General features: G+C 35.8%; 1 protein-coding gene across 1 annotated transcript; it reads right to left on the bottom strand.

Annotated features, from left to right (window-relative positions):
• Positions 17,058-24,344, bottom strand: LOC18791961 (histone-lysine N-methyltransferase, H3 lysine-9 specific SUVH4). The gene is made up of 16 exons (XM_020561630.1): positions 23,546-24,344; positions 23,170-23,199; positions 22,598-22,648; positions 22,426-22,488; positions 21,704-21,758; positions 21,460-21,566; positions 20,780-20,959; positions 20,029-20,127; positions 19,386-19,484; positions 18,926-18,975; positions 18,743-18,831; positions 18,488-18,647; positions 18,193-18,298; positions 17,920-18,102; positions 17,503-17,736; positions 17,058-17,396 (listed from the first exon to the last, which is right to left on the bottom strand). Exons 1-16 carry the CDS (start codon positions 23,936-23,938, stop codon positions 17,283-17,285), a joined length of 2,013 nt encoding a protein of 670 aa, XP_020417219.1. The 5' UTR covers positions 23,939-24,344; the 3' UTR covers positions 17,058-17,282.

Genomic DNA, 25,786 nt, shown 5'->3' with positions numbered 1-25,786 from the left:
TGGAATATATGTATAAATATTTGTGGGGGAGGGGTTACAATTATAAAGAAAGTGGCTAATGACAATTCCAATCCATGGTGTGGAATATAGAGGCTAAGAAGGTGATAAGGGCATCCTACCCTACCACTTAAGTAAAATTTTCTCCACCTCTCCTTTCGTTCTCAACCTCCCGTAGCGTCTTATCCCATTGAATCATTTGCCCTAATCTTTACTTAATCGCTAATGCTTATGATAATGGATGGCCCCCTCCAATATTAAAGCCACTTTTTTATTTTCTTCTTCTTCTTTTGTTGTGTGGAGTTTGGACAAAAATTTGAAGAGGGTACCACTAATTAATCACTACCTTTTCTCTCCTCCTACAACTAAAACATGCATCTTTCTCTCTCTAATAATCAAATCATTTTTTTCTAATAAGTTTTAATAGAGGATTAGGAACATAGTAATCATATTATGGCATGTTTACTAGTCCATAATTAAATTACGAGGAATTAAATTGAGGATGAGTTAGATTGAGGAAAATTAGATTCCGGATTTCTATTGAAGTTGTTTGCTAAATCATATAGAATTAGGGTAGAAGTGGTACTACTTAGTAAAATGTCTTCGTTGTTGGTTAAAACAGATGACAAATTTAGAAATTTTAAAATTGTGAGAGGATATAATGAGTAAAAAAGATGAATTCCTAATGGGTTGTTCTCCGGGAATTAGAATATTACATCCCATCCAAGAATTCAATTCCTTTAAAATCAGAAATTCAATTCCTAATTTTGTGTAAGCTCTACTTACATTTAAATTTTTTGATGTAAAATAAACGCAGAAATCCTCTATAGGTGTAATTCAATTCACGAGAATTCTAATGTGAGAGAGAGAGAGAGAGAGAGAGAGAGAGAGAGAGAGGGGTGGGGGCTTGGTTGGTTGGTTGGTTAGGACGGGGTCATATTCTGGGTGTGATGTAGTGGGGACAAAAGCTGATCCCTATTATGCCAAGGCCTGCCAATTTGTGGTATTCTTGTAGCACGCGAAGGGCGTCTCTGCATGGACTCATTACTAGTTGCTCTCACATGCATTTTCTATCACAATCCATGACATTCTATCCTTTGGTCTCACTTTTATTCAATAATCATATTGACAAAAAATAATTAATAGAAAAACTTCATTCGTTTTGCATTCATAATTTAAGGGTAATTAATTACATATGTTAATGACTTCCCACACATGACGGGTCTCTTAAAAAGAGATTTTAGTTTGTTATCGTAACATCTTCATGTGATGTTGTTAATTTAAATGTAGGAAACCATTTGTATTTTTGTCAAAGTTAGGAAGGAGGGGGGAGGGGGGCCCTCCCACACACGTCAAAATGTCATGGTGGTTCAAACCTGAAATTACTAGTTTACAAGTCAATACCCTTTTTCACTGGATTAGACCGTCTGTAGGCAAAACCTTCTGTATTTATAGTATTAATAAAAGGAGTTTATTTTCTCACTCCTCTTTTGTTTACTTACACTCCCTTTGTTGGAAATTTTATGTTCATACTCCTCTTTTGTCCACTTACACTCCTTTTTTTGTTATAGTAAAAAGTATTTTTTAAAAAATAAAATAAGTGTAAGTGGACAAAAAAGGAGTGGAAAAATCAGCACCCTTAATAAATATACATTTGTCTTATATGAGTACATTAGTACCATCAAATGACTATGTTACAGTATGTATTGTTAATTCGCGCATAGAAAACTGTTTGTATTTTAAAGTGATAATATTTATACATATACACTTATTTTTATATGAGTGAATTAGTATCATCGTATATGCCAGTGGGGTTCAACTGCGGTGGTTTGGCATCAATATTCCCCTCTCCCCCTCTCATTGGCACCCAAGCTCGATGCTTGATATTGGCAAAAATGTGTAGAGAACCAATTTAACTGATATCCCCCCTTCCCCTCCTAGTGATTGGCAAAAATAAATAAATTAGTACCATCATATGACGATGTTATAGTATGTATTGCTAATTCACGTGTAGAAAAACATTTGTATTTTAAGTTATAATATTAAAAAAAATATATACTTATTCTTCTATGAATAGATTAGTAACATGATGTATGTAACGATGTTACATTCGTGGACTAAAATTTCCCTTAGAAATAGAGATTGCACTTTCAATAAGATATATATCCAACGCAAAGTTAGGGATTAATACAGCCTCTTATTTGATATGAATTTAGAAATCAAAAATGAAAATCCTTCTTTATGTGTTTTACAACATTAAAAGGGTAAAATGGATATTTTCTTAGAATGTGTGAATAACAGATAACAGCAACCGTGTCGTAAAAGGAATTGAAAATAACAAAACGCGTGGCTTTGGGGCAGACTGGAATTGATCACATCCCAGGTAGGTATACTTTGTGGTCTCCAAACAGTTGGAAAGTGGCTTCCACATCAGTGCAGAAAATTGATTAACAAAGTTTCCCACAAATTAACCACGTCTTTTCATCGTGTCAAAATACGTAGAGTCAGAATTGCGTCATTTTACATCACCCAATGACTAAAATACCAGCTTCACACCTACAATACAATGAATGAGATTAATAAATTACCCTAAATTCCACTTGACGATAAAACTTGCCACAATCTCAAACACACATCGTAATTCTCTTGACTAAAATAATAATACTTTTACAAAAAAACCATTATAATGTATTATATTTATTGAACATATTGTATGTAATTACACTTCTCACCAAGAGCGGATGGCTCCAGCTCCTTAAGTATATAGGAAATAATAAACATCAATCCAAACTTATATAAATTTGATTAAAAGCAAAACTCACACTAAGACTCTACCAACTTGACCTATTCTAATCGTACTGATATTGGACTACACCCACAAAGAGCAAACATTAAAAAAATTCTTCTAGTCACCAAAAACGCCATATTTGAACCTTGGGAGCCTAGAGGAAATAGCTCTCCTCTTTTAAAAAACTGTACGAACCTATTCTCAGTGGGTTCTTCAATCTTGGTAAGTTTTTCTCTTTTTTTATATATTCAAATTTTAATTTTAATTGTTGTCGTTAAGTTTTTATGATTTAGGATTTGGGTGAAATTTTTTGGAGATTGTTGATATATGTTTTATTTTTGCAACTTGAATTATTAATTAGCATATATAATTTTTGGTGTCTAGTATTTCTGGATTCGTTTAGTGTTAACTCTTTTGGTTTCTACGGCGACTACAGAACGAGTATTTTCAGCTATGAAACATGTTAAGATTGTACTTCACAATAAAATGGAGGATGAGTATCTCGCAGATTCCCTCATTGTCTACATTGAGAAAGAGCTTTCTGTGAATATTGATTCAAATTCAATAATAAAAGATTTTGATACACTCAAAGAGAGAAGGGTTCCACTTCACTAGGTAAGCTTTTTAAATTTTTTTGCAATCGAACATATTTTTTTGAAGTTGGACAATGTGTTTGATTTGATATTTATTTACATTTTGTACTTTTTTGTGTTATATTTGCTTGTAATGTGACTTTGTTTGATTTATAAAATTTTATTTTTCTTTTTTATTCATGAGAAAAAATGCTTATAATATATCTCCTCTAAAAGAAAAAAATTATTTAGCCTACTCGCTTATTTTCCTGGGTCCGCCATTGCTTTTCACAAAAGTATACCCTACTTGTATGAGTCACATATTTGTTAATTCTATAAAAATGTGGTCAATAATGTGATAGATAAACAGGATACAAACATTTGCCAAACATTTAACTAACTCGCTAAAAGCCTGGATGACGGAGGACTTATATGTAGGGTTTCATAGAGTTTGTGTATGAGCCTGTAGTGTCTAGCAAAATAGAGTCCCAATTTTAAATGATCCTCAATTGAATAATGCACACACCTTTTTTCTTAGAAAAGGACGATAGTGTTATTGATAGAGAGAAATAAGTAACAGTACCAAAAAAATTGGGCCATGTCGTCAGGTATTAAGCAGGTTTCTCTACACATACAGACTCAATCATCAGACTAACTGAATAACCTTATCCGCTCAACCACAAAACAGAAGCAAGAACCTAACGACTAATAAATTACCCCATCCCCTAAGATAATGCAAACACTTGGATGTTCCATCAACAAACACTGTTATTTCTAAAAGGAAAAAGAAGAGAAAAATGGAGTGATATTTATTATTAAAATATTTTCATCTTTGACTCAATTAGTTTATATATATGCTCCATACCCATGACAGATACTAACTTCTTGGAAATCACCAGATATTACTAATTTGAAAAACCTTATGATTAAAACAGTTAGTTACAGAAAGCACTATAAAACTATAAACAAATACTATAGTTGTAAGCTACTTCTTTTCAATTAAAAAAGTAGATGAGTCATATTGACTTATAGGGATGCAAATTTTCGACTCTGTTCCATCTGTATAACGACGGGCTTCGACTACAATGCATCATATCGTAAATTTATGGCTTATTTTATTTGGTAGAATTTCTGAAAACCCCATAACAATTTACAAATAGCCAAGTGGGAACCAACAAAAGGTGGCATATAGTTTTGAAAACCTGAAAGAATATCAGAATTTGGTAGCATGTCAAACTTCAATGGGATTCCCATGGACCATGACAGCCTCATTTTTTTTTTATCCCTTTCAACATGTAATAGTACATATAGGATACGATATTAGGTGGGCAATGAGACATAATTTTAAAAAAACACGTGTCGATTTCCTATTGCCTACTTTGTAAACTTTTTATTTCTCTCAAACAAAGTATAAAAATTCAGCACACGCAATTCACTTGTTAATTAAGAAAATCTTTATATGAAAACTTTTTTTATTGAGAGAAGCGATAACATATTAAACTCACACACACTACACGAATGTTAAAATTCGAACTCAAAACCTATACTAGAAGAATAATTACTCTAAACTACTACACTAACAATTACTTTGCTTCAATAGGTTTAGTTTTATATGCAAAGCTGTATAGCATGTTTTTAGAGGGATCCAATAAAGAAATACTCAAAGCCATCAATCCAATTGATGGGTTTAAAAATGGACCAATATTCCTTCTTTCTTGAGGATAAAGGGTTGGGTAAAAATAGTTCACGTCAATGGTCTGACCATCTGGTTGAAAAGGCCAAAAGAAGAAAAATGATAAAAATATGGACTTATTATAACTTATCGCACAGTTAATAACATTAAGTCATTTTGACTCAAACTTGGTCGAATGTAACAATTTGTGATTGTTTTCTTTTGCTTTGGAGTTATTAAATTAATTTAAAGAACCTAATTGTTTAATACACACAAGGCTAAAGATTCCTATAAGATAAATTAATATTCTCTCTCATATTTTCTACAATATGTATTATGTTGAAGACGTCATGTCAATAATCTCACGTTCTAATTAATTTTCTTCAACTTTGATCTCATTTATCGACATAGTTGATTCTTTTAGGGATGTTTGAGATGATCTTGGTACAGAAGAAAAGATTCCAAGATGATCTTGGTACAAAAGAAAATAGCAAATAATCAAAGTTAGATACAATTTATTATACGTTTCACATTGATATGTAATTTCCTCAAACTCATGAGAACTCTCATTTGATTTGGTTCGGGATTTTGTGGTGTCCACCAGAGAGAAAGAGTCGCAAGTCAAAAAAGGTTGTCTTTGCTTTATCAACAGTTAAATAAAGAGCTTAATCATTTGACGCTCACTCCATTAATTAATACATGGAATAAATAAAATTACAAACAAATTCCCAATATTCCTGACATCACATAATACACGGTATGAATGAAAATTTTGGGTACAAAAGTAAAGGGCACCTAGATTATAGCTTATCTTTATCAAAAGGGCATCGATCCTAACCAAAGTCTAATCTAATATTGGTTTTCTTTTCTCTTACGCATAATCACGTTTTACTTTTCTGTAATCACCCACTTGACCTCCTCTAAGTCTAAACTACAGGGTCCTGAAGTGGCGGACAGGACAGACTAAATTACAAATTCTAAACAAAACTAGATATGCCTCTCATTCATAGGTTAGGTTATTATTGACTTTGCCCGCATAAGAGAAATGAGCATGTTCATAGCATCCTTGCAACTATGTCAAAATATTTGCAAAAGACTTGTAACTCAAGTAGTAAGAGCATTCATAATGGGTTCCTTAAACCACATGTTTAGACAAATTTTAGGGAGGAATTGGAAAAATACAACTTTAACCATGCTCTATATCCACATCCTAAAATAGGGAGACCTTTAGGGCCCCGTTTGGTCACGGAACAGATTTGTTTAGAGTAGGTAATATTGAAAAAGTAACCCGAAAATATCACTTTATTTCCTTTTCCATGTTTATTGTGAGTAAGAATGGAAAACAAATTTTGTTTAGTTTTCCAATTGTACCCCTGTTAAAAATATGAAAAATCTATTCATTTTGTTTAGAGGTACTTCTATAATGCTTTTCCGCAATGATATACATTATAATGTATAATATGATCATAATATTGGACAAACACATAATACCAACATTAGAAGAATCCTTTTCCTCTTTGACAATTTTATATGCGCCATAATTACATAATATACTATTAATAACATAATCAATTATAGCAAGAAAAGAATACCATCAATCAATAAGAAACCTAAATAACAAAACTAACATAAAAACATCAAGCCATAATTAAGCAAAGTTTATTAGTGTGATTTGGGTATGTAGCTTAGGCTTTAAAATGAAACAAGTAATTGGTATCATCATCCACCACCCCATAGACAACAAATAAAAAAAAATCGTCTCTTTTTCACACACGCCCACTACTCCACACACAACATGAAATAGCAAATACCAAGCCACTCTCTTTAATTTTTTTTTTCTCTATCTCTATAATTTCTTGATTGATTGTAGCTGTTTTTGGTTATATGCAAACAAAAAAGAATTTGCTCTTTAGTTGGTGAGAGAGTGCCGTATTTAACACAACTTGTAATTGATACAAGTGAGCCTAGAGAGATAGCAACTTTCCCTCAATATTCATATTCTTTGAGAGATATATGTGTGAGATATCAATGTCTAGTCTTAGCTCAACCAAAATTTCAAACAGTGTATTAGAGAAAAATACATGTTAAACCCAGAAAAAGAAAAAAAAAAGAAAAAGTAGAAAGACACCAAATAATCCAACTATTAAACCGAGAACTCAAGTCAATTCATATACTGAATATTTGGGTGCTCAAGTGGGAAAGAAAAAGGAAGAAGAAGAATAAAAATGGAAAATATTGGGTGATGAATAGAAGTATAATATCCGTCTTGTTTGAAGTTGCTCTGAGGATGAGTATGTGAAAACTTTTGTGAGGTTGAAGTTTTGCCTTCCTTGTGTAAACAGAGTTATGAGAAATACGTTATGGGAAAATAGAATGTTGCCGGGAGGATTTTAAGAAATATGAATTAAAAAAAATAAAAAAGAATACCAATAGTTGTTGGAAAAAATTGTAATTATAAATTATTAGTAAGGACAAATTAATCAGAAAAAGGTGCATTCAATGCTGGCCTTACTTTCCCATGAGAAGGGAAAGTAAAATCCAAGGAGGATGGCTTCACTTTCCCCCTACTTTCCCATCTGCCAGACAATGGTTTCCCATGCTTGACTTACTAAACATGAGAAAACAATTGATTTCTCATCCCTAAGCTTTCTTTCTCATAAACCAAACTGGGCTTAGGAGCTTCTAAATCTGAGAAGAGAGAAAGAACTCTTAATGGCTCCCTATAGTTTAATGTTGCTTTATTTAATGAGTATTTCAAACCTTTAATTAATGCTAACTATTTTTTATATTATTTTTTAATAGAGACTGACCAATTGAAAAAGAGTTATAGCATTTGTAACTCCTTAAACTAGAGAGCATGATTGGAGTTTAAATTTTATAGGGAGCTCCTAAAATAACTTTTATATGTTTTTAGCTAAATTTTAACTAAAAAAATAGAGAGTATGAGTGTGGATGCTCTAAGAGCAGTTACCTCTGCATTCGAGTTCATGTATTCAAATCCTATTTCTCAATATCGCTTGTATACAAAATAAAAAATAAAAATTGTGTTGTGCATGTTGGCATGAGCCAAAATCAATATTCCTATTAGGAATAGAATTGTATTTTATTGTAATTATCTAATTTGAATAGAATTAGGAGATTTTGTATATATTTCCTATTTGTACCCACTATGTATGTAGTACATATATCACTCATTAAGAGAAGAATAAACATACAAGTTTATCCCTAATTACTTTTGAGTTGGCATCAGAGTGGGTTTCGATCCATCTCTACAACACAAAAAACCCATAACCCTAAACAGTACCCGCTGCACTATACACTTAGCCTACCGCCGCCGCCTACTACCTTGTCGCCTTCTTCTTTACATTGCCGCCTTCTTCGCTGCCGTCTAGCCTCCATCATCCCCGTTATCCATCCCATGTCACACGTTGATGCTTTTATTCCTTCACATGCTTCTGGTTCTACTTCACCTACTGCTTCTCCTACCCCCATTGTGACGGTTCATACTGAATCGTCCACCAATCTACGTATGAGATTCAAATTGAATGAATCCAATTATGAAATATGGGCTTCGATGATAGAACTCCATGCTACTACACAAGGCCCCGGATTCCCAAGAACCACAATTTAGAAAGTGGAAAATTGCTGATGCTACTGTGAAAAGTTGGATGCTGCGAACTATAGAACCCAGTTTGTTGAATAAATTTCATACTCTACCTACTGCCAATGATATTTGGGATCTTATTAATCAGATGTTTTATGATGGCCCTAACATATCTCAGCTCTATGAACGGCGGTGCCAAGCTACTAGTCTCAAGCAAGGGGGTCGTCCTGTCTCCACTTATTTTACCGAACTTAAGGGAATCTGGCTTGAATTGGACAAAAGACGTCCTTTTCAAATGAAGTGTGCTAATGATATGAAAAATTTTCAGGCTACTGTTATGGCCGATCGTGTGTATGATCTTTTGCATGGCCTTGATGATACTTATGATAAGGTTCGCAGTGATATTCTACAGAGTGATAAGGTTCCAAGAATCGAGAAAGTGGTTCTTATGGTCTATCAAGAGGCTCAACGTCAAATTACTATGCTTGGATCTGCTACCAAGATTGGGGAACTTGTGGTTGTGTTTGCTTCCAAAAACACTGCTATGGTTTCTCGACCTTCAAGGTCTAGCTATTTTGTTGCTCCGCCTCGTCGCATGACTTCTGCAAAAAAAGACAAACTAAAATGTGGTCACTGTGGTGATAAAATGCATACTATAAACACATGCTAGGCGTTGCATGGGATTCCAGATTGGGAAAAAGGAATGGAGGCACTTAAAAAAGAACAACTACGTAGCAAAGCACATGTGGCCGACACCACCACCCCTATAACCGACATCACCATTGGGCACGGCCACCTGGCCGCCATCCTTGCTCTGGTTTTGACCTTGTCCTCAGGCACCACACCATCTTTTGCACCTCCGCCATCTCCAGGTAACTATGGCAATGTTTACCTTGCTTATGATGCACGTGATACAGGTTGTATTATTGATTCAGGAGCTACTGACCATATGAGATATAATTTTGATTTATTCTCTACTATTATCACGCCTCATTGCGATCATGTTTTGACTGCTAATAATTATGCTGCTCCTATCATGGGGGACGGTTCTATACACTTGACGCATACTTTACCATAGGACAAAGTGCTACTAGTTCCATCTTTGTGTAACATTTTATTATATGTGCCACATGTTACTGAGCAGTTAAATTGTGCTGTACTGATTTATTTGTCGGTTGTCTGATTACAGGATAACCAAACTCGGGAGATCTTTGGTCGTGGTACTAAAAATGGGGGCCTTTATTATGTGGATGACATGGTGTTGAGGCCCAAAAAATCCACAGTTCGGCCCAAATAAATTCTTTGCCTAATGCGATACCTTATCAAGAAGAAACTCGATTTAGGCACGCGAAAGTTTGTCATATACGCTTTGCACACATGCCACGCCAAGTAAATAAGCAACATGCAATGCTACAAGCTTAAGTAGGCCCAAGCCACACAAGATGCCCGGGGCTTGCTTGAGTGGGTTGTTGTATGGATGGTAATAAGTTGTCATGAGGCCCATTGATGGGTCGAGAAATGGAGGTTTCGGGTAGCTTGGTAGCATCGAAACCCAAGCCCATTTCTTAGGCCCAAATATATAGGTGAGCACAAAAGGGAAAATAACCTAACCAAAATAACCCAACCAAAAAGCCCAATCAAAATGGTCCACTAAAATTAACCCCTATAGCCCAATATTTGATGAAAGTGCCCTATTTGTTTGGTAGGTTGACTTCCTATCCTAGAAGACCCATACAATTAGAAGTAGCAAGCAGCAAAGACTCCATCTTTTGGCTAAAAGATAAAGCCATGAAAGAGTTTGGAAGACCACGTGGGTTGTTGGGAAGGAAGGAACAAGTTTTCAAGCAAAACATCCAAGAGACCAAGATATATTGGCACTCAAGAAGCTGCCCTCCGAACCAGCATGCATACCCATTCTCTTTCCCTCATCAGACCTGGCCATAAAAAATAAAAAAAAAGGAAGAAAGGGAAGGAAGGAGATGGCTGAAAATAAGAGTCTGAAACAGTTGCGGGAAATGAGGCCTTGAGCTCCCAAAAATCCCTGATTTTGTGCAAATGGGCAGAGTGGATTTCACCAAAATAAGATAATTGAAGAGATGAGAGGAGAAAGGAAGGGAAAGACTTGGCCAAATTGGATAGAAACCATTAGGGTTTTTTGGAAAATGATGGCTTCCAGCAGCTATAAAAGGGGCCTCTTCTACCCAACAAGCATCAACCACATCAGAGAGCAAGCTGCCTCTCTTACTTCCAAAACCCAGCAATTTCGTGCTCAGCCCATCCTTTTTCCTTAGTTTTCCCTCTTGGCAAGCTGTTCTAACACTTGACAGAGTCTCTATCAAGCGACCGGAAAAACACTCAAGCACCATTTTCTCTCTTTTTCCTTATGCTTAACCAAACCTCTCTGCAAAATCCTTTCTCTCCTACCTTAATACCTTATTTTTTCCCTAGGGACACTTAGTTTTCTCTTCAATGCTAAACTCATGACAATTTTGCTCCCATGCCATAAGCTTCTCATGCCAAGCTAGAAAATTTATCTGTAAGCTGTTGTTATTTTCATTGGTGAAGGTAACCAAGGTGTTTCCTTAGGCATCTTTGTCTTTTCGAAGCATTCTTGGGGCTTAATCTTCGAACTCAGGCTCAAGGGAAGATTTCATCCATTTTGCTATTTACGGCATCCTAGGCCCGTAGCAGTTGCTGGAATACAAAAGCCCTACACATGGCAACTAGTCAGGTTCTTTGTGCCGGTAGGGCCGAGGGCCGAAACTTCTCGGCATCGATGGATTTGGTTGCTACATCGCCGATTTAGTCATGCCTCCTTTGGATATTTAAGGCATTTGTTTCCTAGATTATTTAGTGGTGTCAACGAGTCTGCTTTCCAATGTCAGACTTGTATTTTAGCTAAGATTCATCGGGTAGCATATCCTCTGAGTTTGTAATAAACACCTTATGGCATTTAATTTAGTTTATTATGATGTTTGGGGACCTTCCCCTCTTTTCACTACCTTAGGTGTTCACTAGTTTGTGTTATTTGTGGATGATTGCACTCATATAATGTGGTTATATGGGATGAAAAATAAAAGTGACGTGGTCATTATCTTCCAGTGTTTCTACAAAATGATTCAAACTCAATTTATGCTCCATATCAAGGTTTTTCGATATAATAATGGTGGAGAATAATAAATTTGGGTTTATCCCTTTTTCTTTTTCTTTTTTTCACACTAAGGGTGTCCACTTCATGAGATTACTTGCCCCCAGACACCACAACAGAATGAGGTAGATGAACGTAAAAATGGGCAGATCCTTGCCATTGCCCATGCTTTACTGCTTGGTACGTCAATTCCAAAGCGGTTCTGGATGGATGTTGTTACTTATGTAGTCTATCTCTTGAATCGTCTACCTTCGTGAGTTCTGGATTTTTGAACTCCTATGTAGGTATTGACCAATCATGTCTACGTCTATTTTATGCTGACTCTGTCTCCAACAATGTTTGGTTGTGTCGTCTATATTCACCTCCATCAGAATTAAAGGAGTAAGGATGATCCTTGTGCTCGCCGCTGTGTTTTTCTAGGTCTCCTCACTAGAAAGGCTACTGGTGCTATCATCCTACTACCCGACGTCTGTATGTCTCTATGGTATTACCTTCATTGAGGATGAACTATTTTCTCTTATATGTCCGAGCATGTCCTCGAAGGGGAGACTTGTAGTGCAGGACATGACTGGCTAGATTTACAAGGAGAAGTGGTGTCGGATGGTTTGATATGTAACAACCCAATCCTAAATTATTAGTTAAACATTAAATTATTCAAGGAAAAAGACAATTTTACCCCGGGAATATTGAAATGATTTAAGAGTTGACTTTTATTCGGAGGAGATTAAATGATTAAAATAAGAGGAAATAAATTTAAAGGGAAAAAATAAATTGAAATAAACAACAAAATAAAATGATTTGAATTAATTAAGGTTTTTGAAAATTAAAGATATTATTTATTATAAAAAGGGGCAAAAAGGTTATTTTAAGTTCGGAAGGAATTTATAAATTTCGATTGGACCGTTGCGTAGAGCACATCAAAACGAGTCCGTAAACACGTGTGGACTCGAATCGGAGTTGTAACGAAGAAATGGCGATCAAAAGAAGTTCAGTGGCATAACCGTAAATATTTCAAAGTTCAGTTTTTTAAAACCCAGAATTTCTGCATTTTAGGGAGCTCGACCAGCCGACTTCAAGAGGTGATTTCTCTCAACTTTGACCACCAATTCAAGCAAGACTAGTCCCGTTACAACCACCACACTTCCTTATTCCAGCCCCAGCCCTTCGCCGCCTCGATCCGCCGCCATAGTCGCTGAAAACAGCCAAGAAACAGGCAGTTTTGAATAGTTTTTTTTCGTAAACTTTCAACAGCTCGTTCTCCCTCCTCCGGCCACCATTTCATGCGAGTGAGGCATGAGTTCTCGCCTATTTTTCATGATCTAGCTGATGGTTAGGTAGAAATTTATCAGTTTTGAGCCTAGGTAGTTCGATTTTCAAATTGGATTTCAGCTAGTTTTGGGATATCGATTCCGGCAACTTTTTGGGGTAAGTCCAAGAAAAAAAGTGGTTCCAAATAGGGTGTTTTATCTATGGTAGTAAGCTGAGTTTCCAGTTTTGAAGATTTTCGGTTGCCGGAATTTGATCAAACCACCCATGCGCTGCCGGCAAGTGTGGCAGCGCGTGGGCACCCTGGTGAGGTCACTCTCAGTTTTAGAATGATCCTCGTGTTGTCACGAGCGTGTAGGAATTCATGGATCTCAATTCGGACAACGTTTGAGCCCTGATCGGATGTCGCATATTGTGCGATTTTCGAGTTCGATACATTTGAACCGTTGGATCGTAGTTATTCCTGTATATGTTGATCTAGATAATTCCAAGAATGTGTAGGAATTCACGGATCGTGGATCGGGGTCCCGGATGTTCCGATTTAATAACTTAAAGTTTGTGTTTTATAATAACCGTTCGATCATGCGATCGCAAGTGATCCGACCGTCCAATCTGGACCAAACTTGCAGGACGTACATCCTAAATCTTGTTGAACCCATAGGAACTTTTGAATTAGAATTTGGAGGTTGTGATTTAAGGAAAAAAGGAAAGGAATAATTCTAGAATTTACTATTTTGTATTGCTGTAATGGATTGTATGTTATTGGAATCGGGATTTTTGTGGAAAGAACTACGTGTGGCTTGATCCCTCACAAAGGGTACATAGGTAGCCTAGGGTAATACCTAGGTGCAGCAACAGACTAAATTTTACTTATGTTGTTTTATTGAGTTTGGTTCTGACCTTGTCATTGGTCTTGAAACTTGGTTGAAACCGAGGTGCGATTAAATAATTGTTCATACTCTCGTTTGGCTAAGGGAGAGTTGTGCAATTGTGTTATGGTCAAAACAAGTATAAAACCCGTTTTGGATTGTCGTACGTTTTGGGCTGAGGTCTTAAACTATTTGCGATTGTGTTAGGAGGTTAAACCTCACATGATTTAAATTTGGGAAGTTAATTTATGTTATTTGCAGTGGGCATTCGTGAATAAGTTTGAGTTTATTATCTGCGTTGTTTAATGCATTATTTTGATTCAAGAACATTGTTGCAAGTTCTGTTTCCAATTATGTGAAGGCTGGAGGCCGATTATGTGAATTGCATGAAATTATCTGGTGCATGCTGATGGTTGGTGATATTAAATATGTTTTAACAGGTTGAGAAATTTTGGAAAATGTTCAATTTACAGGCGAGGCTCTGCCAAAATTTTGGTAGAAAGTCTCGGTCTTTAGTAAGTGAGCCCGACATCGGGGTGATGTCGGAATTTTTCCACAGGATTCGTCTCGGGTTCCGTGGAATTCAGGACGAGTCCTGTCATGATACAAGAGGGAGAAACAATGGAACCAACTGAGCCTACTTCTTTGGGTGAAACTATTGAGTTGGCCGAAACTACAAGTTTGGCTGAACTAGCTGAGCTTACTTCTTTGGCCGAACCCGAATATGCTATTTTTACTAATGCTACTGAACCGATTCCTCATGCTTCTCCAATAGTACCCAATCAAGCTCCCCTGGATATTCCTGAGGTAAGTACTTCTGTTTCTACTGCAAATAAATCTTATATTTTACCACATAGACAGAATCTTTGGGTTCCACCTGATCGTTACTCACCAGAAGGCAAAGCAAGATATGCTATTGCCTATTATGTGTCTGATCGCATGTTATCTCCTGAGTGCAAAGCATTTGTGTCCAGAATGGATAATATTAAAATTCCAACCCGTGTTGAGGAGGTATTTAATTATCCAAAGTGGGCTGAAGCCATGAATATTGAAATTGAGGTGCTACAGAAAAATAATACATGGAACATTGTTGATCTACCAAAGGAAACGGAGTATGTGGGATGCAGAAGGGTGTTTACAGTTAAATATAATGCAGATGGTACTGTGGAGAGGTACAAGTTAAGATTAGTAGCTAAAGGGTTCACTCAGACGTATGGAGTTGATTAACATGATACTTTTACACCATGGCTAAGATGAATACTGTAAGAGTTTTGATGTCCTTAGCAGTAAACTTGTATTGGACTCTAAGGCAATTTTATGTATAAAAAAAATGCATTCTTACATGGTGAACTACAAGAAGAAGTGCACATGAGTCTTCCACGAGGATAAAACATTACTAGTGACACGAGGAGAGTGTGCAAATTAAAAAAGGTGTTGTATAGATTAAAGTAGTCTCCTTAGGCTTGGTTTGGCAGATTTACTGCAACTACAAAGAAGTTTGGTTACCAAGATGCCAATATTGATCAGACTCTATTCATCAAACATAAGGCTGGTAAGGTGACTCTGTTGATTATTAATGTTGATGATAGATTGTGACTAGTGATGATACTGTAGAAATCAAGGACTTGCAGAAGCGTTTAGCATCTGAATTTGAGGTAAAATATTTGGGTAGGCTGAAATATTTTTTAGGAGTGGAAATCACTTGATCTAAACATGGTTTATTTCTTCACAAATGAAGTATGTCATGGACCTGCTAGCAGATACTAGGATACTTGGCTGTAAATTAGATGAGACACCTATTGTTGAGAATCATAAACTTGGGGTTTATGTGGATTATGTGCCAACTAACAAAGGAAGATACCAGAGGTTGGTTAAGAGATTAATCTATTTATCACTTACATGCCTTGATATTGCCTATGTGGTAAGCGTTGCTAGCCAATTTATCCATTCACCCAGTGAGGATCATATGGTTGCTGTAATGCGTACTCTGAGTTACTTAAAGTTTTCTCATGGGAGAAGTTTATTATTTAAGAAAAATGGTCACTTTGATTTAGAAGGTTACACTGACGCATAATTGCCCAGGGGGTTTGTAAAATATTGTCGCTGAGGTGGTTATTTGCTGAAATTGGGTTTAGTTCAGAAGCTGCTACAAAGCTCCACTGTGATAATCAATCTGCATTTGAAATTGCTAACAATCTAGTACAACATGATTGAACAAAGCATGTAGAAGTTGATTGGCATTTCATTAAGGAGAAACTAGAGCATAAGTTAATTTATACATCTTTTGTGCCTTCTTTGGAACAGCTTGCATATATGTTGACTCATGTCATGTCAAAGCACTGAAGACTCACTTGACAAGTTGGGCATTACCAGTATCTATACACTAACTTGAGAAGTGTTGGCTAAGTCAAAGTCAACGTTCCTATTAGGAATAAAATTTGTATATTTTTTTTTGTTCTAATTATCTAATTTTAGTAGAATTATGAGATTTTGTATATATTTTCTATTTGTATCTACTCTGTATGTAGTATATATTTCACTCTTTGAGAGAAGAATAAACATATTAATTTATCCGAATTACTTTTGAGTGTGCCTTGCTGCTAGTTAGGCCTTTTCCAACCCAGGAGGGGCTAGACCCAAATTTTCCCCTCTAAAAAGTAACTATTTGGGTTTTGCCCGGACTCAAATAGTTTTTTCTTCCAACCCACCAGACTCAAATTTTAAGTCCGTAACTTTATTAAATTGTTTAATAATAGTTTAAGTTTTTTTTTTTTAATGGATAACTTTTCTTCATTTAATCTTTTTAAATAACTTCATAATTTAATTTTTTGAACAATTTGACCTTAAAACATTAAAATTCTACAAATATAATGTTTTTGGTAGATTATTTGAGAAATGGATGGGTATTTATAGAGTTTGGGGTGAGTTTTGATGTTGGATCGGATTTAGATTAAGTTAAAATATTATTTTGACCTTTGGCAATACTTGAACTGCTATTTGGATCCAAATTTGAGTTTTCCCAAATTTTGACTCCTTCATTTTCTTGGGTGGGAGAGGTTTTGGGCAATAAATTGAGATTTTTTGGATTTTGCCTCATGGGTTGGAGATGGCCTTAGACCATACATTTATGTACCCAATCAACCCTTCAAAATGAGAATATGATAACAATAACGAAGTTAATAATTATACAATATGTACCCACCACCATTTTCATTCAGCAATCTCCACCACAGACCCGAGCCCCTCCAAAAAAATATAAATATAAAACACAGAAATCAAATTGGATGCAATTCAAATGCAATTGAGATACACTTGAAACATCAAATTGGATTCTGCATAAATCAAAGAACATACGGATCATGTGGCCTAGTACAAACGCTTTCGACAGCCATCTACACCACAATAGCAAAGCAACTTCTTTATGTTTCCATCAGGACCAACTACACTGTCGAGTTCATAACCATAGTCATATGTAAGTTCCTGCATATGCAACGTCGAATAAACCATTCATCATTCTGAGGTATATCAGCAATAAACAAAAATGAGAGAGAGAGAGAGAGAGAGAGAGAGAGAGAGAGAGACTTGCCTGCAACGGAGGTATATTATCTGCAGCAAATAGCACGACTCTAGCTAGCCTAACATCATGATGAGAGCTCAAAACACACTGGACAAAGAGGTTAGGCTCGCAGCTGTGATTGATATATCTAGCAACGTTACCGTAGGAACCGGCATCTATGCAAAACTCAGGCTCACTTTCTGATAGCTTGCTAAATCCTTTCTCAGCATCACCATTTGGAATAGACACATCGCACAATCGCTTCTGCAATGTAAAGATACTTCAGAGCCATGTATGACATGTCAAAAGAATCAAATGTAACAGAAATATTCAATGAGAAAGACCAAATCTCCAAACCAATAAGGTAAACAACACAGCATGCAAAGAACGAGTAGTAAAAAAAGTATTGAAAGTTCAATTCATCCATAGCAAACAGTTTAAACAAACCTCTCTTCCCCCAATCCCGTTCATTGTATGCCAGCAATCAATTTCAAATATATAGTCATTCTCTGAGACGCTGTCTAGGTCATCATTCTTCCTAAGAACTCCAGTGTATTCACATACTGGTGCACCAGAGGGAATAAAGTCCCAAGACCTAACAGCCCAGCCTTTGTCAGCTGTCCGATATACCTGTTCAATGAAATATTAAATTTATCAAATTTGTAAAGAACCAATGTAATCATCAAAGAAGCTTTAGGGAGTTGGTTGTAGTCATTAGACCTCAAGTCGATAATTTAATCCCCTCTGAGATGTACGGTTCACACAATCAGGTCCACAGCCGCAATTTGGACCACACTCAAACACAACAGCCTTCGGTTCAATTAATCTAAAAGGGATGAGAGAGAGAGAGAGAGAGAGAGAGAGAGAGAGAGAGAGAGAGAGAGAGAGAGAGTTTCATCAATACATACACTTTAAAAAAAGGTTTGGTAGATCTCAAACAAGTAAAACAGCCGTGAAATTGAGACAACTGGAAAACAAGATAGTCTTAAAACTTATGCTATAATTCAAACCTTACCTTCCACCATCTCGAGCAACGTAAGGAAAATCTGAGCCATTGAGTTTAGCACAAGAGCAAGTCAGTGGATTGGTACAATTTCCTTTGCAACTGCACCCAGGAGCACTCGATGGAATGTTCACATCTTTTGCAACTTTAATAGATTTAGTATATGTAAGGCCTGCAATTTTGAACATTTTACTATGCCATTAGTAGTGGCATAATAACTACTGAGCAGTAAAAATAGTCTGGTACAAGTTGAGAAGTGTAGCATACCTTCAGGCGCCATAGGAGGAACATCAATGACATTGGTAGCAGGAATGCATATATTTTCTTGACCATTACAGATGTCCTCGCACACCAACCTAAAAAAGTAACATGCTTCCTTGGGATATTGGAATGAACAAAACCGGGGGGAAAACAGAAAAAAATTTAGGGAAAAGCTTACTGATTTCATACCCAGGTATTTCAGGCTGAACTTTAGACCCTCGGCCACGAATAAAATGAACCTGAAATTTTTTTGTCGCTTAAGCATGTCCAGAATTTTTAACTTGTAATGAAATTCCTTAACTATAACATGTAAAAAGATAATGGATCTAATATGTGTCCAAGAGTATAAGATTAGTATCAAATATATTTAAGGTAACTATTTTCTTTTCTAAATCTTGCTAATTTTCTGAACTATTGACAGTGAACTATATAAGGAGTATCATTATTTCTACCCTTATGCTTAGTTTAAAAAGTTTGAACAAAAGCATAATGAACTAGCATCGACTTTTTATGGAAAGCCAATCGCATGCCAACATAGCTCTGAGAGAATAATATATGAAAAAACTCTACAAAAGTTTTCTCACACTCTGTTCCTGCGTCACTAAATGAAATATATTGGATTTTAAGAAAATACAAAAGAAATGATAACCTGTTTGCTGAGCAATTTGGGTTGTCCTCCATCTCGCTTTAAACAGTACTTAAACACGTCAAATCCAGCAGCACCCTTATCAGCCCAATAATCGACAACCTTCCGGGAAAAGAAAATTAGTAGAGACTTCAGCCGCTTAGTCAAATTTCATCCATATGAAAGGAAAAAAAAACACCTAGCAATTACTTTAGCTACATCTGTCAGTTCAGTTACCATGATGGGATTTTGTCTGTCAGGGTTGCTTGCTAGCTTGACTTAAGGGCACCTTGACAATATCCACTAAACTCAAACCAAACTGCAGCTAAACACTTCTTAATTTCCTATTGTACAACTAACTGTGTTCCTTTTTCAATTTTCTGACCATGCGTTACTTTATGCGTTTCTTAAAAGAGCCATGATACACAAGCAAAAATTTCATGTGTTCATTTTTCTCTTTTTTTTAACATGTGAGTATACTTTTGATATGATTACTCTCCCATTAAGACCTTTTTTGTGTGTGGTTACATTGGGAAAAGAAACCCTGGGGTTTTGATCCTGGGTGCCACGCAGGGGGAAGGAGGAGGGCCACAACCACTGTGGTAACCCCGCTCGACCCCCATTAAGATGTTTGATAAACAATAACATACACATGAAAATGGCGAACCTTGTATAGTCCATCATACGTATAAACTTTCTTACTATAACTATTCACACATTTATGTCCACGGATGACTCTAACAGGAATTGACTGCTCCATATTATTCTGCAAGAAAAAAGAAGAAAGACAATAAGTAAACATTGCAGGGAGGAATATCTCACATCCATAACACATCATCATCTGGGAAAAAGTTAGTAACAAAGTGGACTCTAAAGCGCAAAGAGTATATATGTGAAATAAATCATTGCTCGGATGCTTGGCATCATATGCTATGATGACATTATTGACAATTTTTGCACACTTCCACACAAATTGTTACGTATTGCATGAATATCTAAAGGATGCAATATTTATACATAACTATTTTGTTCATCACTGATATTCATAACAATTTCGTCTGCAAGGAGAATGCTGACTTCTAACTGTGGCAAATAGAGGAAGCTTTTATATCAATCAAGAGAACACGTGGTATTATTAAAATTGAAGGAATAAAACTCAACCTTTTTGCAATCGCTGCTCTAGGAGTCTGGGAAAAGAAAACTTCAGGCAAATAAACAGTGTGAAAGTTCATGTCCAAATATCCTAGCATATTCTAATTTGTTTCTCATCTAATCTGTTGAGGAATAGTTCCTAGAATATACTCAGTGATAACTGAAACAATTTCTATTACTAATTTGACTTAAGGAGAGAGAGATATAAATCATAGAAAATATCAGAAAGAATTAAAGGAACAATAATCAGATTCCAAATGACGCACCTTAAGAGCCAAATTACCTCGAAGCAAAACTTGATGTTTAATTTGCTTTTTATCACCAAGTAAATCATGTCCACCTTGACCAGTATAGATAACTTCTTCTTTGTTATCAACATCATCTTCATATTGGCCGGACATCACAATTGATACTGCGAGTGGTAAGGTATAGCATTTGTATTTCTCCTGCAACATGACAGTGGCTGATAAGATCAAAATAACTGTATTCACTTAGTTCACTAGAGCTCAAACTCAAGTATTAAAAACCAACAAGAGCAAACACATTTAGAGAGAAAGAAACAATAATCAGAACTTAAGAACTACTTAGCACTATCGTGCCTGATGGGTGGTATCATTCAGTGCACCGAATCTAAACCAAACACTAGTTGTGATGTACATATGGGTTATGAGCACAGTGGTGATCCCCATTATCACCTTCAACCCTTGCGTTCAATTTTACTTCTAATTCCAGCTCAGTTCATAGAGCAAGAGCATGTTACAATCAATATCATGATGCACACACACACACACACATCACTGAACTACACGTAAAGAAGATTTCATCTTTATCGTTGTATGTCTTTGTTTATTTGTGAACTCTTCCGTGGGGAACAGAATCTCTACATTAAATGCCACTTGTAAATGCATATAAATGCTTCAATCTTTCCATTAAAGTATACTGGTACCTTGCCTCTAGATTCTCCTATGTAATCGATTCCATTTAACCAGTGTGCATGAAACCCTACAGCCACCATTTCAGCCCGAGAGAAAAATTGATGCCCGACCTCAATACCTGAATCATTTATATTTACAGGCAGCAAATGATTAGGCAAAGAAACAAAGCCAACATTCTCCGAATGTTCCCAACTAAAACCAGATAGGACTCAAAGTTAATACGTGGTCCAACCAGCAAAACTGAAAATTACCAACCTGGGACATGACCAATTTTTCGTTCAGGGTATAAAATTTCATTGTTGCTCAGCATCTGCCTTGAATTCAAACAGAAATATGAAAAGAATATTAAGAAAAAAGTTATCACAATTATTGTATGAGGCATTATAGCAGAAGTGTTATAAGGCCAGGTTACTATTCATTTTTGAAAGGATATAATCCCTGGTTGCTACTAAATACAAACTAGTTAAGTTATATGAATCATTACTAGTCCACAAAATTAAAAGGCAGAAAACCAGGCACCATAATAATTCCAATTTTATGAGGGGTATACAGAAGTAGAAACGTAGATGTAGTTGCTCACATGAATGTCAGAAAAAGAAAGGTTTGCACCCAATTTTAAATTACTTTTGACAGTCTAACTACCTTTGAACAAAAATATATGACAAATAAAACGATGCATAGGGGACGTGTGTGTGTGTGTAGCAAAGGACTTCTCAGTTCTTCACTTTTCCTCTACAAACATGATTGCAATGGGACATAAATATAAGTCCGAGAAACAACATCAGTATCCTCTGAAATCCAGAAAATGCATTAGAAATTATCATTAGTGACAGTCAAAATCACCAAGACATACATCTCTATTGGTTAAACCACTGATTTTTGTCTATGGTGTAGTGTGATCAATGGTGAGTTAGCTCAAGTCTTACGCTTCCTAGAAAAATTACATGTATCAGATCTATATGCAGCACGCAACTTGCCTTAGAAATTGCCTTCAGATCAGGTCTCTTGGACTGCCTCTTATCGTCACATGCACTATCATTCTGCAATAGATTTTTGGATATGATGTAGTGTGATGAATGATATCTAACTCAGGTCCTACACATCAAAGAAAATAATATGTACAAATTTCACATATAGCACCCAACTTACCTCAGGTCTCCTGGAAGGCTCCTTAAGATCATCACAACATGCAGTTCCGTTCTGCAAATGTTTGTCAAACTAAAATAAATAATGATTGCAAAGACCAAGATATCCACCCATCCTTTTTCCTTCCCTTTCTATAAAACGAGTATGAAAATGAAGAAACGACTACTAACATCAACTTGCATCTATGAAGAAGAAACTTTTCGGCAACCAATAGACATGCCAACAAACAAGATTTGCTTCTATGCGACAATTAGGTGGGTGCAAGCTATATACACATATTTGGCTCATACTCAATCGTTTAAGGTAATGAGTCTATTGGTTGTCTGACAATAAGGACGGATCTATGGTTAAAACAAAATAAGAATTAGTCTTCCTCTAAAAATTTCAGCTTTGAACAGAAATTTATAAGGCCTTCGAGAGAAAGCATTTCTTCCCACCACCCCTCAACAACCACTACAACTTCTTTTCTTTTGACCCTCATTATCTTTACTGATTACAGGCATAAGAACCAACTAAATTATTCATTCTCTCTGCAAGATAATATAAAAGATATATATAAATATATAAGTACTAACCTCCAGCTTACTGCATCTTTTCTCCTCTTCCTGCACAAAAGCAATAGACCTTGTAAGTTAAGAAACCTACTTGTAGTTGCAGAAAAGGGAACTTGCATTTGTCTATTTCAGAAAAATATCTTTAGTTATAAAGAATAGATTTTGAATGGGTTTGGCTTTTATTTCTTAACCGTAAAAGTTTAAACAGTTTGCTTTTATACCAAAAAGAAAAAAACAGAGTGATCGAAACACAAATTTAATAGCCTGCAATGCATAACAACAAAGAATATTATAACCAAATTCAAAATTATTACAATTTTAAAAAACAAAAAGGGATATCAACACCAATCCACATAGCAAATAACACAAATAGACATTGTAATTTGTAAGTCAATACCTGAATAAAGTGAAGGTAATGCAAATTAAAAAGTCTGAGCGTCTCTTTCAAGCGTGCCGTGAAGCTTACACCGTTTTCATCAGTCAAACGTCCATCAGGGGCAAAAAAATCCGCACCACCATCTTCCACATCCGGCCCAGTCTTGGTCTCGCTCTTTCCATTTTGAGCTTCAACTTTTTCTTTTTCCTTACTCGATTTCGCGTTAGGCGCAGACTTTTGCGCCGGTGCTGAGGGTTTCTCAACTTTGGGTTTCTTCTTTGCAACGGCGTCGTTTTGGGCGGAGTCGGATGTCCGTTTCGGACTGGGACCATAGTAGGGCCGTTGATAGTCGGGAAGGTTCTGCAGTCGAGGGCTAACCCTACGCTGGGCAGTGGAGTTCTTCAACGCACCCATGGATTGACTATACCCACGGCCGAAATCCACACCCGAAACAAGCGAAAACCAAAGGAGTGATTTTTCTTGGGAAATCGGATTCAATGTCGGCACAGAGGAGAGCCCGATCAACTCCAACAATCGCACCGATATGGCGACGGAGAATCCAAGAGATTTGGAGCCGAGCCACAAACTCGTGCCAAACAAAGAGTACGGAGAGAGTTCGGATACTCGAGGTTGGAGACGTCTCTAGGGTTTTAAAAATCAAGACGTTGAAATATTACAGACTGATAATGGGAATGTTCAAATATGATCGTACCGGCGGGAACTAGAAAAGGTAAAACTAATTAGGAATTCAATTGGCCCGCTAATTCGACTAATTAACAACGCACGCGCGCAAGCCTTTCCAATAAATTCGGCTATAAACGATGTGTCGTTTAATTATGAGCTCTCATCCTATTCAGCTAAGGACAGGATTGGGTATGGGGGTAGGCTTATAAGGTCAACCAATTACAATTGTAAAATATAACTTACCAAAATTGGTAGAGCCGAAATTTTGTATCCTACTTAGGGAAGTCAAAACTTTTATTTTTCTATAAACTAGCCCTTTGACACATGCTCACGCATGTGCCAATTGGTTTTCTTTTTCTTTTTTATTTTATTTTTAGAATTAAGAAAACATAACAGGGTAGTTATGTTCCATAAAAGTATGACCTATTATCTTATTTTGTTTTTAATTTTAATTTTTTTAATATTAAAAAATATGAATTTACCATATTATCCTCATTTAATTAATAATTTCAATTCTTAATGTTTGAATTAACAAATGGCATTTTCTGGTATTTTGAATGTTTCACCATTCTCTGCCTTTTGCTTTATATATATAGATAAATAAAAAGGAGTTTTAAAATTCATTTTTTAAGATTCAAAAATTTTCTCAATATGCAATTTAAAAACTGTTTTTAGAAATAATATAATTTTTTTTTCAAATATTTTGGTCTTTTTGAGGGATCCAGATCCTCTGCTATGATTTTCTCTGTCATGATCTGCTTTACTTTTGTTCTCTACACGCCACCTCATTAAAATTTAATCTAAGAGACTTAAAAGTTGACACATCATCCTTCAAGCAAAAAATTACTCCTAAAGAAAAACAATACCCTAACCCAACTAACATCAAACTTAACATCGTCTCCCTTTTTTTTTTCCTACCTTCTTATTAGCACATTTTCTTCCTGCCTTTGTCCCCAAAATCTTATCTCTCACCAAGTTTTGGTTTCTCCAAAAATTCTGTAATCACAATCCCTTCTCTTTCCTCTATCAAAATAATATATATATACAGAGAGCTTCCATTGAGGGATTCCTTAAATAAGCTTATTTGAGAGACACTCCTTATAGGCCCCTCTCTAGATTGTATTTCACTAATCCAAACCGTCTATTTTGTAGATACTCATTCAAAGATCATTTCTACAAAAAATTACTTGAATCCGATATCATTTGATCACTTATTTGAGTTATTGAAATTTTAGTACTTTCTTGAAGGACTGTGTTAATTGATTTTGTAAGACACAATTGGATGTCGAAACGGTTTTCGATTTGTCTAATTTTTTGTAAGGATGATTTATGAATGAAGACCTAAAAAATGGTTTGGATCATTTGAAAAAAAAATTGTAGAGTACCCTAAAGGGTATCCCTCAATATAAGGGGACTGTATATAATATATATATATATATATCTTTCAGTAGCCATTGATTCGAGAAAATAACCATAACTCATTTGTCAATAGACCTTACAAAACAATCCCAATATCTAGGGCTTGAAACGTAATTCCTCTTTTATCCAGGAAAACAGTGAAGGAATTTTTTTTCTTCA

This window comes from Prunus persica, chromosome G1, assembly GCF_000346465.2.
Source record: "Prunus persica cultivar Lovell chromosome G1, Prunus_persica_NCBIv2, whole genome shotgun sequence".
NCBI lineage: Eukaryota > Viridiplantae > Streptophyta > Magnoliopsida > Rosales > Rosaceae > Prunus > Prunus persica.
The sequence above is the reverse complement of the archived record's forward strand: the minus strand, read 5'-3'. Positions and strand labels throughout refer to the sequence as shown.